At 42.3% G+C, this 13,913-nt stretch overlaps 1 protein-coding gene across 1 annotated transcript in view; it reads left to right on the top strand.

Moving 5' to 3' along the window:
- The window catches only part of LOC121614302 (pro-neuregulin-3, membrane-bound isoform), a 325,012-nt gene that overhangs the window by 291,318 nt on the left and 19,781 nt on the right, over positions 1-13,913 (top strand). The window contains exons 5-6 of the mRNA XM_041948116.1: positions 161-184; positions 10,138-10,240. Of these exons, the coding sequence (XP_041804050.1) occupies positions 161-184; positions 10,138-10,240 (127 nt within the window). The remainder of the gene's footprint in view (positions 1-160; positions 185-10,137; positions 10,241-13,913) is intronic.

Genomic DNA, 13,913 nt, shown 5'->3' with positions numbered 1-13,913 from the left:
AAAACACCGATACAGCAGCTCACATGAAAGAACGTCAACTCAGTGATGATCTGGCTATACATTGTGACACAATGCTAACGTACACTATTGTTAATAATAACCTAATTTCCTCTCTCTGTCTCTCTGTCTCCCCTCTCCTCCCTGCTGCCTGGAACGACAGATCACTTGGGCATCGAGTTTATGGGTAAGGAAGCTTTTCTCCACCTGCATCTGCATGAGTCACGACTGTTGACATCAGGGCTTCGTATTGGATCAGCATTGCTCCGTGTGACTGCTTACATACAGCACATGCATTGTTGATGACGCCCAAAGCAAACGTGGATGTGTCTAATCACATATGGCGTCATTATATTGTTTGCCATGGCAACCACAAAGCTGTGATGAAGACAAATGGCGTCTATATGGATGTACATCCACATTTTCGCAACCATCAACCTTTCTCTGTGCACATTTCTTTGAAATATTAACCACCATCTTTATCTCTCTCTGTTCTCTTCACACATATGTATTTACTTTCTGCACCATCTCCGTCTTTATGCTTTCTTTCCCTCTCCTGCTCTCTCTCTCTTTCTTTCTCTCACAATTGCTTATGAAGTGTCCCTTCAGAATACCAATGTGCTGCAGTCTCCTTGGAAACAGTGCGAACAGAGAGGCAGGCTGGGTACAGTCAGGGAGTTTTTATGATGTTGGCGCTGTTACCAAATGTACTCCTCATTAGTGCGCGCGTGTGTGTGTGTGTGCACATGCATGGCACATGTTCAACAGCGTGTTTCTGAAGTCCTTAGTTCTTACTTTTGTGAGTTAGCTGAGATTCATCCAATGACTGTGTGTTTCCCATGCACATGCCTGCAAGGCTGCGCAGCGTGGATGCCAGCGGCTCCTCCTCACCGTTGCCAAGCTCTCCTCTCCTGTTCTTGGCTCTCCTCGCAGGCTCTGTGTCGGGTATCACAGCTGAGGAGTGCTAGTTAACAACACGGAAGCTCGTTGTTAACTAGAATCCCTCTCTGTCTCCGTTGTTGTAATTTGGTCTCTTTCCACGCGGGCAGGTTGGTAAAGCAATGGATCATCTGAAAAATTGGCCTCCCCCAGGTTTGACATTACTGCTTCTGCCTTCTCAAAGTAAAGTTTCAGAGGGAAAAGCAGTGCCTCTTTTACTGCTGCACGACTGCTGCATTCGCAGTGAAATGAACAAAAGCTTTTTTCAGGAAACTTGCTGAGACTATGCAAACTTGGCAGTGACAGATGATCTATTCCACAAAGCTATCTGCAGGTTTTCCCATTTATATTCAGTGAGAGGTTTTATGCCTCGGCAACATTGTTCAGGCTGCCGCATTTTCTTTGCCTAGCTAACGTCTCTAGTCCTGCCAACGTCTTCCCCGGCATTGTGTTAAGCGGTGCACAGATAGATAAGCACCTCCCACACACAACCCTGGTTTGTCAATGTCTGTAGCTGTGGAAGCTGAGAAAAAAACATACCAATCCACTGAAACTGCAGATTGTTGGTATTAATGCAATTAAGTCAATACATACTGTACTTAAAAAAACAACAAGCCTTCAATTTGAGGCCTAAAATGTGGGCCTGGATAAAGATCAAAAGTGTGTTCATTCCCACATTTCTGTTTATAGCAACTGATGCCGTATCGTTTTTTGGGAGAACCTTTGTCATCCACAGATTGATATTGTTCCAGTCAAAGACACGGTGCAGTTATACAGTGAGATTTGGCAGAAAAGGCTCTGCTCCTTGGGAAAGCTCTCAAAGAATCAAAGCCACAATAAGAATTCTGCTGGGAGAACTAATCCCCCTTTAATGAACACATACATGAACACAAAATCATAGCAAAAGCCAACAAAACCAAAAGCTTTACGCCCGAGGAAGAGGATGGTGGGAGCTGTCCACTGTCTATGCCTGTATGAGTGCGAGTCAGCTGGTAGCCAATCAGCTGAAATCTGTTATTGCAGCTAATGCAAGCACAGCTTCAGTGTTCTGCCTGAACCAATGCAGCGCTCCATTTCCTTTCTAAACTGAGCTTTGAAGGATAATTCTGGTTTCTGAGAGCTTGATTCTTAATTTTGAATCCATGAGGTGATAATAATGTTAATTGCGGCGATTTGGGAACTTGGCAACGTTGCTAAAAAGAAGTCAGATGGGGCAGGAAACACAAGAATCAAGACAAGCAACAAGCAGGTCAGCTAAACTTATTTGGAGGAGAAAACAAAGCAAATAATAAAATTATTACACAAACTCTATGTTGTAAGCACAAGTAACAGTTTACAGGTTGACTTTCCACCCAGGCTTCATCATAGCAATGTTGCTGTATTCCCACATCTTAGCAATGACTTCATACAATCTCATCATTACTAATTTGAAAAAAGATAAAATAAGACCCAAGTTGTAAAAAAAACCCTGGAATTATCCTTTAAATCCATTATTGTGGCTTCATTAGCTGTATAAACACAAATCAGCTTTATTCAATTCAGACCTCTGCATTGATGACCAAAGCTAATCAGTCAAGCTAGTCATAAAACATTAATAATACATGTAATTTAATTAAGATATTTACAACATCGTTAACAAAAGCTGAACATTATAAGCAGGATAAAAGTCGACTTTATGGCTGAACAGGTGTATGGACTGCAATTGACTGTGCAGGTGCGCCTAATACACAGCGTAGAAACTAAGACATGCTGTATGTGCATACAAGATTTGATATTAACAATGATCCCATGGTAGATGTTTTCTGCAGGAAGCCCGTATCCCTAAGCAGGATTTATTGGGAATGACCCGCCCCCCTCCTACAGTCAGTCTCTGAGGTTCGAAATTAGACAAGAAGTGTCTGAAGGTTGTGATCTCTCCACTAGGACACCACCCACTCAAGGCTTAATGAAACTGAGAATATATTCAAGAACTCTTGGATCCTGCCTTCCTATTTTTACATTTTTTATGTTGCTTGGTAAAAAGGGGAGACATTTTCACTGTTTCTAGTCAGTCACTCATGTGGGCATCAATATTTCCTTTCCATCAGAGATCACTGAGCTCTGACTGGAAGACGTTCCACCTGGTTGTAAATCAATGTTGGGGCAAAGTGTTACGGGTTGCTATTTTTGGGAGTGGGATGGATTTTAAGTCATGTTGATTTTCAGTGTCCATCCAGAGGGTTTGAGCTGAGTTTGGCAAACTGGGGGCCGACATACATCTTGACGGCCGCGATAGGAATTAGTGATGTTTATGTCGTTCAGTTGTCTTTTTGGTGTGGAGGCGAGGAAGAAAAAGTTTTTATCTCACTCTGCTCGACTTTGACAACTCAGGGATTGAAATGCATCGTGACTGCAAAATATTAGGCCCGTGCTGCTCAATGTCAGGGAAGAGAAAGGAGATGAGCAACAGGAGGGACGACAGAGAGACAGACAGATGCAAGGCGGAGTGGGAAGCAGCAATCGCTCTGGTGTCTACCCAGAGATCACTTCTCAATCAAGCAGCATCACAAGTTCTGTTTTTCTAGTTTTCTGAGATTTTCTGTAAACGAGTTTGAATTCCTGGAGTTGCAGCGTTGTTCTTTTTAAATAAACTGACACTGTAACAAGATAAGACGTTGTGCCTCCTGTGCGCACAGGTGTAGAATAACAGGTGTGACAGTAGAACCCCAATTTAGGTGAATGACATGTCTATTAGTTTCACATTTTGCCACGGAACCAGTGCGATGAACTTCATTTTCACTCGGCTGCAGATTCTTTGGCCTTGTAGCTGCAGCAGGGACAGCTCCACCATCACCGCAGATTTGTCCCATTTTTGAATACACGTTGTCTAAAAAGCCAAGTTGCATTATTTATAAAGCGTTTGTCCAACACAAATGGACCACAGTGTTGAACAGCCTCCATGGCAAGGTTTAAAATCACATACAGAAGGCACATTCAGATGTTTAAAGGTAAGTCTGCGCAGTCCAGTGGTCGTGACAGGAAAGGCTTCGTACTCCTTGTGTTTCAGCCCGAGTTCAGATTACCTCAGATGACCAGAGAGCTAGAGGAGATTCGAGGGGTTAAAAGGTCTGAGACGCGAGATGTGGCATAAAGAGACTGTATTTTAAAATCAATTCAATCCCAGTGAGGAAGCTGGTAAAGACAAGTCAGCACAGGGGTGATGTGATCTTTCTCTCTGGTGCCAATGAGAAGGCGAGCAGCAGCACTGTGACTGCCTGATACCAGCCTATATCGAATTACAATAGTCTTAGAAGGAAATGTTTGGATAACCTCCTCCAGACCATGGAGCAAGAAAGAAAGAAAGAAAGAAAGAAAAATCACCAGCTGAAACAATAGTCCCAGTCACATAAATATATTCAGTATGTAAATGGCGAATAAAGCCATCCAAGTAATAGAGGAAAGGACCGTGACCAGCCAAGAGAGCATGCTTACTCTAGCACGGCAGACCTGCATAAATAAAGGTTTTATCCTCCATCAGCAGTCTGTGTGGCACATGAAAAGTCTAATGCTCAGAGCTGTGAGGCGATGGCTGGAGAATCCCATCCCTGTCAGCCTGCGTCCTCTGATCTCTCCTCGCACGTCTTCTGTCATTCCTCTGTCAGTCTCTCTCTGCTCAGACAGGAAACATGATGTACAGAGCGGAGCTGATATCGGACCCAGAGTCCACACCGGTTCACCTCAAGCCCGGTCGTTTTCAAACCAGGTTCCGACACAGTTTGGCCTATAATGTTGAGATATAAGCATCTTATTTGAATATGGGAAACAGTTAAATTCTGCCACACACGTCACAAACTCACTGTTGAGTAACTGCAACATAAGGCAGTTATGCACATGAGATTTGATATAATAGAGGAAAGTAGATAAAGTTTGATAAAATCGATACTGAGAGTGAGACAAACGTGATGAGATATCGAATACTTTAAAAAAATATGAATCAATAAATACAAAATAACGAAGTAGGTCTGCTTAATATGCCTGTAAATCAATACAACTGCATACCTTCTGTGTCCCCGGTGGAGTATTTATTTATGACACCTGGCCTGAAACTGGTTTTTAGTTTGTTTCAGTCTCTTTTGCTGCTGCTCGCTAGTTGCCACCCAAATGTCAGTCAGGAGGTTATGCAGAGGCTACATGAGAGCGTACTTAAACACACTGATCGCTGTATGATCGATGAACTGCACATGTATCAGCCCTTGAGCTTGTAGAAATGAACTTTACTACTTTATGATGACTCCTGTGGGTTTTATTTCCATGCAGCGGTGAGCCGTGCCTCAGGTTCGCGAGATTCGATTTGTCTGGAGGCTGCAAATCTGAACAGAATTTGAGACCATATTGATCTCAAATAACATTGTGCTTATCTGTGATTAAGGGTCTAACTATCCGTAGCTTATATGCAACCATTGTTTGTGTAGCAGTCAGCCAACTCTGACCTTTTGAGTCCTTCACCATCATTCATCCAAATTCTGCCACCATGTCAACCTTGAACCATTTCCAATGTGCTGCCACTAACCATTAAATTTTACTGCCCTCAAACTGGAGGCCACAGTTTGATTCATAATTGTACAAATGCAACACAATTTAATAAACTTTAACCTAATATCTGCAATAGATCTTGTCAGAGTCTGCCAGCAGGCTGACTCGTCCATATGTCCAAAACATTAGATACAAATCCTTGAATGACTCACAAACTGGCACTGCCTGTGATTTAGATGAGGGTAAGCTATCACGTCCTAATATTGCCTGGGTGGGACGTGGAAACTCATTTGTTGATGCACAAGAGATTTTGTCCAGGTAAATTTGAAATAATTCAATCCAGCCAAGCCCTGTGGAACGATGTCAGAGCCCTAACTCAACACGTCGAGCTCACAAACTCTGAAATCTGATGATGATGGAAGCCGCTGTGCCGGAGCAGTGCCAGGTGCATCTTTGTGCCCTCTGTTTGTGAGTGCATGTCTCACCATACAGAGTTAAGCCCTCTCACCGGGGCTCACGGTCAACCTGTCTTAAAATGCCACCTCAGTCTGTCGCCAGACTTCAGCTGCCTGTGTTTCTGTCTGTGTGTCAGTGTCTGTGTCTGTGCTGTCACCAGCTGTCTGACTGCTCTCGTTTCACTGTTTGAAGGCACAGATGCTTCATTTTTTATGATGACAGAGGCCTGCTAGTTCCTATGTTTATATTAAATTACGATGCATCCTCCTTAGGGATGTTTGATAGTAGTTTCAAGGGTCAGTTCACCCAAAATTAGATAAACATATTTTCTTAATTTCTTAGTGGTATCCTGCCATACAGAAAGTAGTTTTTGAGATACAGTTCCTGTCAATCTTTGGTAGAAAGTAGTTCTTGAATTCTCTAAGCAAAAAAAATGTCTGTTCATTTCCTCTGAATTGGGGTTCCAGCAGAATACTTTAAAATAAAATAAAATCTGAGCAAATAAAACCAAAAACATCTGCAAGATGCTCCTTCACTGTTTCCAAGCTTCACTCATTTTGTTGAATTCACCCCTTCAGATGATTCATGCTTCAGATGAATGCAGCTCTCTTGCCAGCAAGAAAGACCTCTTAGCTCTCTCCTTAGCAGCGATATATGGATTGGAGATATTCAAGGACAGGCCCAGGTGTTGTATCAGCACTTCAGCAGGTGTTTTTATGTGTTTGGGTATGATATCAAACACTATGAGTCATAAATAGGATACTAAAGGAAAATGAAGGCCAAAGGCTTAAATCTTTGTTGTATATAAAGTAAAAGTATTTCGCCACTTACTCCATCACTTATTGATTCCCTCCTTTCTGGCCAGCTCACCTGTATGGAAACACGTAACGCATTCGTACAAAAAGGTCACAGCAGCACCTCTATAGTGCTGCTGGTCCCAGCTTTAGTGTAAAATATTAATCGTATTTTTCTATAATGTTGCTGTAAATAAGCGACGAGCGGGGCTCTGCAGGGCAGAGCGCTGAGGTTTGAGGTGGAAATAAATAGAAGACGTGACCTCACAGCCCCACGGATGGAACATGAACATGCTTTCACTCTCTCCAGCTCTATGATTTATTCACATCAGGAAAGTGTGTGTGCATACAGTAGGTGTGTCCAAACAAGGACGTGGGGGTGTAGGAGGGAAGCTTGACGTGCTTCTTGACCTTGGCCACATATTTATGATCGGCCTCACACCGAGCATGCTGCATGCATATATAAAATGTGCGTCTGGCTCTGTGTTGTATTCTAAACTTGTTTTATTTTTTACTAACTCTAGTGTTGTAAACTTATTCGTGTGTGTGTGCACAATTGTGTTCCTACAGACACAAAAGTTAGAAGTTCAATTTTCACTCCTTGTCCCTATCTCCAATCTAAATCCCCTGCATAACATTTTTTTTCAATCTTTCCCATCACTTTCAGTTCACAGTGCCAAAGAAGCATCTTTTCCACTGCAGCCAAACAGAAAAACACTCTTGTGGCACTTTTGCGAAAACCATTTCCTGATCTGACACACTATGGTTGCGGTTTGGTGAGGTTTGGCACAGAAAGGGCTTCGTGGTTCAGGGCGAAATATCTGTCTCCATAAGGTTAGGGAGGAACTTAGGTCATGGTCAAAAGCGATCTACACTGGCTGTGATAGGAAACAAAGCAAACAGCAGGGCCCCATTTGAAGAGGCCTTGAGGACGTAGCATATGGCCGCTGGCTGACACAACTGATGCTGCCATTTGTCTGCTCTGATACAATGAGTCATTATCAGCGCTGATCTGTTGTCAGACAACTCGGATCTTAGCCAGTAATGACAAATCAATATTGAATACTGTTTCTTCCTCACTATAAGGTTGAAACTACTATTAAAAGTTAATATCTCTAATAGTTCAAAAGGAACTCCATAAATTTGACACCATTAGTCGCCATCCATCCTGTGAAAACAGTTGCATAAGTACTTTTAAGTCAACCCGTCCTTCCTTGCTTTATTCAAAGCTTTCAACCGCTTGTCACAGCTTTCATCATCAGTGGATGTCCTTTGCTCAGTTGTGCAGAACTCCTGCAACCTAAGAGTGTACAGTAAGAGCTGATATCTACTGATGAAGACTGAGAGCTTGTCGAACATTCACAAAAAGGCGAGTAAATTGACTTTAAGATTATTCTGCCAAGATACTCTATGCTCCAACATGATGTTAAACAGTTGCATATTGCATCATGTGAGGCTCTGGAGTGTGAGAAATTAACCCTGGTGCTTTAGGGTTATCTCAGCTTGGGCTTGGAGTCTAAAACCAATGGGGGCGTGAAGTCTGACAGACGTTTATCGGGCAGGAAGGGTCGAGTGAAAAGATATATTGGCCTCTTCTGCTTCGATTTTGACCTTTTTTTCTATTCTGACTCTCGTTTGTGATGTTTTGGAAGTGCAATACTGAATTGCTGGAGTGCCCCTTTAGTGAGATACAGCGGTTAAAATGAATAAAGGAATCTGTTAAATACTGCATACAGTAGGGAGAGTGAAATATAGTGACTCCTGCATAATGTCAGCACAGAATATATCCTCTAAGATGCCATTAACAGTACATGTTTCAGTGTAAAGCCTTCATCTGGCATTTTTTAATTTAAAACAGTGTAAAAATAAGCGGCAGTATTGGATCAATCCTCAGTATCAGCCAGTAGCCTAAATAAACATTAAAACCGTCTTCATCAGGAGAGAACACCCTGCCTCCTCCCTGCGCTCCCTCTTATCCCTCCCCATGTCTCTTTATTAGATTTCTTCATCCTCTCTCTCCGTCTTCCTCTCCCGCTCTGCCTGTCTGTCTCTCTGGCTTCCCTGCAGTTCTCCCGTAGGACAACCCCGGCTCCCTCTAATGATATAATTATAGCCAATGAGCCAATGTGATGACTCAGGCTGATTAACGGCATCAAAACAACGCTGACCCCAAACAGAACTCAGACGTGGATGGAGGGAGAGAAACAGAGATGCAGAAGAGAGGAAAGATGCTCCGACAATGTACTAATAGACTGTATGACATCGGTTATTTCAGGGATTATGTGTGACATACTGCATGTGTCATCGGGTTGTGCAATATCTGTGTGGGCATCAATAGCTTACAGGCTACAGCAGTAAGCTTGTGCTGAGAGATCCCTCCTTTCAATTCCCAGACAGGCATGAAAATCTTCATGCGATCGAAAATTGGAGACACTCTCCCTCACTGCCTGCTGTCAGGATGCCCTTGAGCAAGACGCAGTGGCTGCAGATGTGCCGCTCTGCAGCTGAGGAGGCTGTGGTTGTACTCCTCAGCTCCCAGCAGTGATTTCCTCAGCTTACATACTGAGGAAGCAGCTGTAAAGAACTTTATCTTTTTTGTGCTAAAGTGGCCATTCAAACCCATCCGCAGTGAAAATTTGTCTCAATCACCTCAATGTAAAACCCCAACATCCTGTGTCATCTTTGTGCTTTTCCAAGGTCTGAGCCTCGCTAAATAAAACCTGATTGATCACCTATTAATGCATCTGAAGGCAACTATGATTTACTTGTTCGTAGCAAACAAGACAGCATCCATTTTTCTCCACTAATGGCGTCTGTCCGCGCCATAACTCTTCTTGTCTCGATGTATTCAAGCTCCATTACATGTGGCATCCATTTCAAAAGCAGTCGGCGTCTATTGGGCCATTACTCGATGTGGTAGAGCTGATAAAATGAGCTGAAAGGCTGTGTGGTAACTAAGAATAGCTGGTGTTGCTGGAGAATTGTAAATGGCTGTTGGTGTATTGTAAGTGGGCTTTGAGTTGTTATTTCATTTCAGTTTTATTTACTTTATCCATCACAAACGTAATTAAACTTATAAAGAATCCGAAGGCAGATACAAAGAAGCCTCAGAGAGCTGTTGCGCTGCTTCTGTGATGATGGGAAATGGCTGTTTGGGTGCTGCAAACAACGATATTAGAAATTAAAAGTGGTGTTTAATTCTGCGTTATGGTGAGATTACTGTATAGTATTAATTTAGTCCATGAATGTTGACTGTGGGATCTCAAACATTCATACACCCTCACACAGATTCACAGAATCCCACATCCTTCCCTCCCTCTGCTTCTCCAATACACACACACACACTGATAGATTTGTGAGTGATCTATGCATTTATTCCCAAAGAGCGTGTCGTTCACACATTAATGTTGCTCCTTCCTCTGTTTTTGTTTCCCTGCAGAGAGCAAAGAGGTGTACAAGAGACAGGTGCTGTCAATCACATCCATCGCCTTGGCGATCAGCCTCCTGGGAACGCTCTGCATGGCCCTCTACTGCCGCAACAAGTGAGAGGATGAACACAAAGACATATATATAGATATGCATCAAACCATTACTTTGTGTGTTAACTATGTAAATGGACAGTTTTAGCTTGTGCTCATATTGAGGACAGAGTTCCAGTTTCGTACCATCTGTGGCCATCACTCCTATTGATAATGACGACATTGTGCCCACTAAGTTAATTACAACAAATCAATCAAACAATCAGTTTCACACAAACACAGTCAAACCTTTTATGTGTGCTGTGTGCACACAGTTTTCCCGTACAAAAAAAGAATTACTACGGATATTCACTTTTGGCTTTACCTCCAAATAAGCAAATTAAATAATATGGCTAAACTACTACTTTGTTCACGTCTTCTCTTATTTTTTGTTTGTTGACCTACAGTCTCACGCCAAAGCATGTGGTAGACCCACCAATCAACGAGAGGATAGTGTGTCAGTGTCTCATTTTTCCTCACCCAGGCGTGAAAAGTACATGTAGATTTATCTTACTAATTTATTACCCTCTATATGAACAATAACAATACAATGGAGGGTCAAAAGAATATTCTATATACAGTACAATGTATCTATGAAGACTGAACAACATGAATGTCCGGGCAGAGTCAGGATCTGCCCCCCCTCTGAATACTGTTTCATGCACCGCCCTCCATCGATAGGATTAAGCTCAGGTCAGATTTTGGCTACATGTCACAGAGAGGACTGGTTTGAGGCCAAGGTTGGATTTAGGTTAATGTAAGGGGAAACACAAATCGATATGCAAATAAGGTACACACACACACACACACACACACACACACACACACAGTTCAAGGACTGTAATTGAGCATTTTCACCAGCTCTTAGATGGATTCCGTTTTTCCAGCCATGCACAAATGTGACATATGGAATTTTCTCATGAATATATTGACAGGTAAATTAGCTGCAGTGACATGTAATTTCATCCCAACCATCAGTTTTCTTGCTTCCACTTGAACTGAAAGTTGCTCCAATGATTTTCAAACTTTCAAACTTACTTTGACAATAATATGTATGGTAAAATCTGCCATAAGGCCTGAAGTAAGCAAAATGTTACGGTATTTAGTGATAAGCCCAGTTGGGCGTGGGCAGGCGAAATGCCCAGGGAGACATTTCGTTAATTTAGTGCAGGCCGGTGGAACATTTCGAGGCATCAGACATCTTGAACGAAATCCCAGACCTGGTGTTTGCAACAATTTGTAAATCTCATTATGTGTACACACATATTCATAGCCCATTATAACTCAAAGGTCAGCTCATGTGGCTCCTGCACTGCTTCCTTCCTGCCTGTCCCTATCTGCATATTTCTGCAGTGTGCACTCTGTGCGTGCATATTAATTGGCATATGAATGGCCATCATCCATTCCTGACTGTGAGAGCTTTGCCTAGCTCGCCTAAAGAGATCTATATTCTCAATAGGATGGGTCAAATATCCGGTATGTAATAGCAGCCTGTCATTCAGGGCATATGGACTGCAGAGCAGGCTGTGATAGATGGCACTGTAATTCCATAGGCTTCCCTCTGTAATGTAATGATGTGAGTGAGTGAGCAACCTGACAACAAGATAATCGGATCAAGGCATGATGGACAGGCGCTTTCAATGAATCCGTAATTGACTCAGGGAACTAACTTGTTCAGTGGAGAAGACGCATACACATCAGGGGGAAGTGTTCATGCAAATCTGAGTGAACGGAGTGAAGATAAAGTCAAAGATTTTCTCACACTGAGAAAAAGAAACAGCCAGATGACAAACGATTGTTCAATTCATGCTGCTGTCACTGCTCCTTAAAGGGCGACCTGCAGCGCACTGTCACATATTTTCTCCTTTTTGTCTCTTCTCCAGCACAGTGAGGTTAAAAGTGCCGATTTTAAGCGTGTTTAGTGTGTTCGCGTCCGTGTTTGCTCACTCATATCTGTTTTTAAAAGTGGTCCCCCGATTTAGGGCACAGCAACAAGACAACCTGAAACATGCAAACAAGGCAACCAAAGAGCTTTAGGGTCAAACACTGTGGGTCACCTAGACTTAAAAACTCAATAACAAATGTCTACACTCTGTCTTCTGAAAGGGTTAAAATTCTGTTACACTTTCTCTGACATGGATGTAAACGTCCTACAATTAAACCCAAAGTTCATCACTTTAACCTCGAAGTCATTGTTTAACCTAAAATTAAATAAACTGTGTAGTACAGAGTTTAAAAAAAATGGCCCTTGTCCAAATATTATTGTATTTTTTTTCTATCAATTAGTAGCATTTTAACCAATTTCTGCTTTAATTTTACCCATTAAAAAGTTGTATTACTACATGAACACACAGATCAGTTATCCAACAACAATTGTCTCTTCAAATTCACAAAGTCATGCTTTTCATCAGTTCAACCTCAGTTCACGCGCCCATTCACTGCCCCGACCTCTTATAATCTGCTCAAGTACATGAAGAAAGATGGACGTAATTCCAGAGGACACTGGGTGGATCAGGTTTTAATCATAAGAGAAGGTCCTGGGCTGCCGGCGTGGTTTCAGGGTTAAGATGCTGACTGCAACATCCCCGGTTCATCTGCTGTGGCGTCTCTCAGTCTCTCATTTCCTGTCGTCACTTTACTGCTGCATGGAATTCACAAAAAAAATTAATGTAAAGACACAACAGTGTGATAAGTAGCATAATTGACTCTAATCTAAATGTGCTGACCAGTTTTTGAGCAACATGACCCAGGAGCTTTCTGCCAAATACAGAATGGTGTTCGGTACGTCGTTCATAACGATGCACATACTTCACTAATTAAATGCAGCCTGAGCTGTTGCTTGAAAGCCGGGTGGTTGCAAGAGGTTAGTGATGCTGGAGGCTACCGACATCATTCAAAGTCTGATTTCATTTTTGTGCAGCAACAGCACTTCTATCACAAAGAGCTTAAAGAGCAAGCAAAGCCTTTTGCATTCAGAAGCATCAAATAAACACCCAGATTCTGTCACGGCTTTAGAAGAGATAATGGACCTTTCATATTAAGTCAACGCTTTCCCAAAAGTAGCCTGTACCAAATGTCGCGGCCTTCCTCTAAGAAAACATAATTAAAGTGCCATCGAGGTGGAGAGGGAGCTTATACCATGAGGCTGCTTGTAAACACTTCATTACATCGCTGTCTGTCAGCAGATAGTCGAGACAGACACTGTAACGGCCTCATCGGCTGTATCTCATAATGAGCACACAAGGAACGAAGTTGTGATAAAAGGCTTTAGTGCATTTCCGTCTGTGCAGTGTAATTACACAGACTTGGCTAACTAGTGTCTTAACAATAAAGAGCTTCTTTCAGATGAATTGGAGAAATCAGATTAAAACCCTCTGTTCCACAAGGTCTAATTATTCCGCTTCCTCTAACATATCTCCAGACCTCTTGCCATGAGTCAGGTCTGCGTCTATACAAGATTAGGGTCATGCTAATTAGGTTTCCCATCAATGACTTCAGTCCTTCAGCGTCAATAAATATTACAAACCACTTAATAAAACTCATCTGAAATAATAAAAGTCCAAACTCACAGCAGCTTCACAGGAATGATCCTACATACAGAGTCAAGGTGCTTCATATAAACAGGAATACGAGTTTGTTCTAAGTCTTTTTTTACGACCTCTTAGATGAGACAGAAAGAGAGGTACAGAGAGAAAGC

This window comes from Chelmon rostratus, chromosome 11 (genome assembly GCF_017976325.1).
Source record: "Chelmon rostratus isolate fCheRos1 chromosome 11, fCheRos1.pri, whole genome shotgun sequence".
In the NCBI taxonomy this organism is placed as follows: Eukaryota; Metazoa; Chordata; class Actinopteri; order Chaetodontiformes; family Chaetodontidae; genus Chelmon; species Chelmon rostratus.
Note: the sequence above shows the minus strand (reverse complement) of the source record. Positions and strands in the feature narration are given on the sequence as shown.